The following is a 6,434-nucleotide window of genomic DNA, read 5'->3' on the forward strand; positions in this document are numbered from 1 at the left end:
AAGCTGCCAAGTAAATGGACCATAATATTGATTTTTACAGAAGAGTTCCATGGAAAATCAACTTCTTGCACTAAGAAGAATCAACACCATTGTCATACACTTGATGAGACTTCTAAGATCACACTTAAAAGAGAGGGCGAGAGAATAATTTCATGTGACATATTGGGCTCAAGGCACTGGTGAAAGTGAGTCACTCAGCCATGTTCAACTCTTTGCAACTCCATGGAATTCTCTAGGCAAGAATACTGGGGTGGGTAGCCATTTTCTTCTCCAGGGGATCTTCCCAACCGAGGGATTGAACCCAGGTCTCCTGATTGCAGGCAGATTCTTTGCCCTCTGAGCCACCAGGGAAGCCCAAGGAACTGATGAGAATGTGAAAAATGTGGAAAATGTCCAAAAGAGTCGGAAAAGTGGAATGCAAGCTGGATAGACAATCTAGGGAAGGAAGGTAAAGTCAATTTCTATCCTCTCATATAGGTGCTTTAGCGGAATGCATAATAGATGTAAGGACCCAGAAAACTGATATAAATATATATTAGTGTGTGCATATGTGTATGGAGGAAATAGTTTAACATCACTAATTTAATCTCATGAACGTCCACAAGTTAAAAGCTGAGATACAGAAAGTACCTTGAAAATTTAAAAATGACACTATAGTTTAAGATTACTTTTCAGTTCATGAATTGTTTATATGTGAAATCCTAAAATAAACTGTGTTTTCAAGATACCCTCAGTTACATCCTTCGATGAGCACAGTTTCAAAGAGAATAGATACAGAAGAATAACCTTTAAAATTCTGATCTTGACAAGAACATTTTGAGTAAACATAGGTAGAACACACCCATTATTTCTGTTTTAAGACAGCAAATTCCCTTTGTAAAACAGGTACACACATATATGTTTATCTAGATCTATATATATAGACATGTATGAAATTATTAAATAAGATTTTACATTTGAATAAGAGCATTAATTCATGAAAATCCTACAAAATATATGAATGCAAAGCTCTTCAAAACAGTTTCAGTCTTAGAGCAAATGCAAAAGTCAAAAGTTTCAGGTATATAAATGAAAACAGCCAAGCTAAAAAGAACAAAAAAAAAAAAAGGAAAAGAAACTAGTTAAAAATATCTTCTCAAATATTCTAGGGTGCCCCAGGATGAACCATTTAGAAAGCCAAGATCAGAGCAGATCTCTGAATTTAGATCAAGTTTTATCAAAGCCGACTACTTGGTCTGCAAGTGGAACAAAAGACATAGTTTAACAAATGCAGAAATAATGAGGGTTTCAGATTTCTAACCAAGGCTCCAAAAGAGATACTCCAGTCTAAAGTATCAAAGCATGGGAGTTCACAACTGAAACTGTACTATCGCCACACAGAATGTCTGCATAGCATAGGCCAGATCTATAAAAGCAAAAATTTCTGTCACTTCCTCTTTGCATTTTTATAATGAGAAGAAAATGTATGCTAAGCTTAACTTATGAGAAATTTGCAAATTTCAGTCTTTTTCTTGGTTGACCAAAGAAATCTGTTGATTCTATGGAAAATTAAACTCATTACTCTCCAGGAGATTCTCAGCATGCTAAATTTCAAAATACCAGTACCAGTCACCAAGAGATCATATTTAAAGGTTATAAATTTGAAGTTGTGTCTTTGGTGATGGCAATACTTCACAATGAAACATAAAAAAGGTAGATGAATAATAAATATAACTAAATTAATTAATTAAATGCACAGAACTTTTTTTGAAATCTGAAAAGTAACTTCAGTCATGTTCTTGTTAACATTGGCAGAGCACAGGAAATGGAATCAGATCTAGAGCTTCTTAAATTCATATGTTTGATCTTCTATTTGTTAGCTAGGTGACTTAATCCATATAAATCTCAGTTTCTAAATATTAAAGGTGAAAATACTATTATTATGCATCTTGTATTCCTCCTATGAAGTTAAAATGTAATAATATAACTAAACTACAGTGCCTTGCTGGATGCTTAAAAATGTAGTCATTATTATGTTGTTACTAATACCTTGACATTAAATATGTAGCAACTTAAACGTTCAAATAATTATATAATGACTTCTGCATTAAATAAATATGCATTTTAATAATGTATCCATTAAAATGTCTCTTGATTGCTAAAAAGTTTTCTTTTTTAACATTCACAGCAATAGTTGCATAGTATTAATGGGGATAAGAGCTTTTAAGAACATGTATTTTGGATCTGTGAGCCTGAATTTTAAAGAAGCACCACCTATATTTTTATATATTTTGATTTGGAGAAGAGCTTATATAAAGATTTATAGGAATAATTTACATGTAGTGCAATAAGTGGTATTAAATTTTAAATGAAAATCTTTTTTGGATTTTTGTAGTAAAATAAATCTGTTAAGGACAGAATGTTTGTGCCCCACCCCCCCGCCATCCCTGCATATTCATATGTTGAATTCCTAAGCTCCAATGTGATGGTATTAAAAAGTGATGTCTTCCCTCATAGCTTAGCTGGTAAAGACTCTGCCTACAATGCAGGAGACCCCAGTTCAATTCCTGGGTTGAGAAGATCCCCTGAAGAAGGGATAGGCTACCCACTCACGTATTCTTGGACTTTCCTGGTGGCTCAGATGATAAAAAAAACTCACCTACAATGTGGGAGACCCGGGTTCAACCCCTGGGTTGGGAATATCTCCTGTAGGAGGGCATGGCAACCCACTCAAGTATTCTTGCCTGGAGAATCCCCATGGACAGAGGAGCCTGGAAAGCTACAGTCCACAGGATTACAAAGAGTTGGACATGACTGAGTGACTAAGCACAGCCCACAGCATAGTCTTTAGAAAGTAATTAGTTCTGTGTGCAGGCTCAGTCGTGACACTCATGTCAGACTCTTTGCAACCCTATGGACTGTAGCCCACCAGGCTCCTCTGTCCATTGCATTCAAATGGCAAAATATGTTTTCATAATAAATTTAATTTAATATAATGTAGTAAATATCCCTTATTTCCTACTTCATCTATACAATAACATTCAATACTCAATATTGATATTCTTGCTACTTGTCTTTATGTAAGTTTGCTTGCTGATAGTTGTTTCAGAAGAAATTGGTCAGAAAAACTTATATATGTATATATAATTTTCTGTCTGTATCTCTCAAATTTTCATGTGTGTGTGTGTGTGTGTGTGTGTGTGTGTGTGTGTACATATAACATCTAGGATTTTTAGCTGTATTTATTGAAAGGAACAGTGTTGGTCTAATACATATCCATCTTTGAGTGGGAAACTTTAAAAGAAGAAAATGTTCTGAATTACCAATGAAATTATCCAGTACAGCTCTCAGCAACCATACATGTACATCTACCCAGTGCTGTGAATGAAACACTGAAAAAACCAGCCCCCTGGGATAAAATTATTGAGTCTGAAGAACAGGAAGAGAAAAGACTGAAGACAAGTGAACAGAGTCTAAACAACCTGTAGGACACCATCAATGAACTGATATACACATTGTAGAAGTCACAGAAGGAGAAGAAGAAAAGAAAGAATACAATATCTGAAAAAAATATGGTTGAAAATTTCCAAAGTTTGATGAAATATTTAATTGCAAATATCTAAGAAACTATATGCATTCCAAGTACGGTGAACTCAGAGACCAATATTAAGACACATTATAATCAAACATTCAAAAGACAAAGAGAGAACCCTGGGAGCCGAAAGAGGAAAGTGAGTCATCACGTACAAAGAATCCTCAATAAAAGTATTAACAGATTTCTTAACACAACCTTTGGAGGCCAGAAGTCAAGGGTCTATATATTTAAACTGATAAAAGAGAAAAATATCTTAACCAAGAATCCTATATCCAATAAAAATATCCTTCAAAAGTGAGGGTGAAATAAGACATTCTCAGACAACACAAACTGAAAAAGTTATTACCACTAGACCTGCCCTTGAGCTGGACATACTCAAGAAAGTCCTGCAAGGGTGAAATGAAGGGACATAAGGCAACAACACAAAGTCACATAAAGAAATAAAAACAATTCACCAAATGTAAACATGTGGACAACTGTAAAGCCAGCATTTTTGTAACAATGGTTTGAGTCCATTTATTGTTTTCTACAAGATCCAAGAAATGAAAATCTTGTTTAAAATTATTACTCTAAAAGCTAAAACTATTATTACTGTGGTTTTGTTTAAAACACAACTTAAGAGAGTGCTTAGTCGCTCAGTTGTGTCTGACTCTGCAACACCATGGACTGTAGGCTGCCAAGCTCCTCTGACCATGGGGATTCTCCAGGCAAGAATACTGGAGTGGGTTGCCATGCCCTCTTCCAGGGGATCTTCCCAACACAGGGATTGAACCCAGGTCTCCCGCATTGCAGGAGGATTCCTTCCTGTCTGAGCGACCAGGGAAGGAAGCCCTTGAGAGACTACTGTGTTTGAAAGTTTCCTTTAGAGCACATCAGGTATAAAGAGGATGCCCCTGGTGGCTCACATGATAAAGAATCTACCTGCAATACAGGAGATCTGGCTTTGATCCTTGAGTCAGGAAGATCCCCTGGAGAAAGAAATGGCTACTCACTCCAATCTTCTTGCCTGGAGAATTCCATGGACAGACAAGCCTGGTGGACTAAGTCCATGGGGGTCACAAAGAATTGGACACAACTGAGTGTTAACACATACCCCCCCGACACCCCCACACACACACAAGTAGCTGGCTCTGACCAACATGAAACTGACATTCAGTTAGGAGTAGAAAACAGCAACCCACTCTTGTATTTTTGCCTGGAAAATTTCATGAACAGAGAAAGCTGGTGGGCTACAGTTCATAGGGTTGCAAAAAAGTTGGACTCAACTGAACGTGCACAGATGAAGATGATGAATGTATAAAGATGTAACTTTGTGATATCAACAACAAGAAGGTGTGAGGATAGAACTGTAAAAGAGCGTACTTATTGAAACTAAAAGTGAACATTCAAAATAAGGATTGTGTGCTGGTACCATGCAGCTCTGATAAGGAGCTGCTCCTCCAAAGTTTGAGTGACTCAGTGGACCAGCTTGATTGGCAGTGAGAGTTTCTGCCTCTGCTAAGGGGAATAACACATCATCATCTTTGCCGAACTCAGCAACTGCTCCTGTGACTCAGATCCAAGAAGCAATCTCTGATAATTACGTGATGATTTTCTCAAAAACATTTTGTTCTTACAGTACAATGATAAACATGCTTTTGCAGGACATGAATGTTAATTATAAAGTTGTGGGATTGGACATGCTTGAATATAGAAGCCAGATTCAAGATGTTCTTTACAAAATGACCAGTGAAAGAAGTGTGCTAAAAATATTTGTCAATGGAACTTTTATTGAAAATGCAATAGATACTTATAGGCTTCACAAAGAAGAGAAATTGCTTCTACTATTTCATCAGTGTTATGTTTTAAAAAGTGTGAGGAAAGAATTTTAGTGATAGGTTCTCATAACTTTGCTAGTAAAATGTCTGTTATATAAAAGTATAATGCCTCATAATACACTTTAAGAATTTGTGAGTAATTTACATTTTAAAATTATCTTTATGAAAACCTTGTATAAATAATGGATAAACATCTATGGAAACTAAGCAACCTAAATTAGTGTTGTAACTTTAAGATAATAATCCTCATGGCAACTGTGAGATATAGAATATGTACAAAGGGAAAAGAGAATTAAAATATTCTACTACAAATAATGAGCAAAACTCAAAAGAAAACAGCCATACAGGGAATGAGGAATTAAAAAGTAGCTGTGAAATACGTAGAAAGCAAATAGCAAAATAGCAGTCCCTGATTTTCATCATACTTTAACTGTAAATGGAATATATTCTTTAACCAATAGACAGAGGTTGGCAGAATAGAAAAACACACACGATCTGACTATATGTTGTCTATGAGAGTCACTTCAGATCCAAATACAAACATACCAAAAGTGAAAGAATGGAAAAAGATATCCCATGCAAATAGAAACTTAAAGGGAACATCATGGCTATATTAGCATTAAATAAAATAGACTTTAAATCAGAAAAGTTTAAAAAGACAAAGAATGACATTAAAGTGAAAAGTGAAGTCGCTCAGTCGTATCCGACTCTTTGCGATCCCGTGGATTGTAGCCTACCAGGCTCCTCCGTCCATGGGATTCTCTAGGCAAGAATACTGGAGTGGGTTGCCATTTCCTAATATTATTAAAAAACTGAATACAGTGGAAACAAAAGACAATTATAAACATTTCTTTACACACAACAAGAAACCATCAGAATACAGGAAATAAAATTTGACAGAATTGAAGAACAAATAGCTCTACAGTAATAGTTGAAGACATTAATAACTCACTGGGATTCCCTGGTGGTTCAGATGGTAAAGAATCTGCATACAACGTCGGAGACCTGGGTTTGATCCCTGGGTTGGGAAGATTCCCTGGAAG

The 6,434-nt window shown here is 35.8% G+C and overlaps 1 protein-coding gene across 1 annotated transcript; it reads left to right on the forward strand.

The window, feature by feature from the left end:
* The first annotated feature begins 490 nt into the window (after window positions 1-490).
* LOC122679098 (glutaredoxin-2, mitochondrial-like) lies at window positions 491-5,445 on the forward strand. The gene is made up of 2 exons (XM_043879345.1): window positions 491-503; window positions 5,054-5,445. The coding sequence occupies exons 1-2, from the start codon at window positions 491-493 to the stop codon at window positions 5,443-5,445; spliced, it is 405 nt and encodes a 134-aa protein (XP_043735280.1).
* The last annotated feature ends 989 nt before the right edge of the window (window positions 5,446-6,434 follow it).

This window comes from Cervus elaphus, chromosome 21 (assembly GCF_910594005.1).
Source record: "Cervus elaphus chromosome 21, mCerEla1.1, whole genome shotgun sequence".
NCBI lineage: Eukaryota > Metazoa > Chordata > Mammalia > Artiodactyla > Cervidae > Cervus > Cervus elaphus.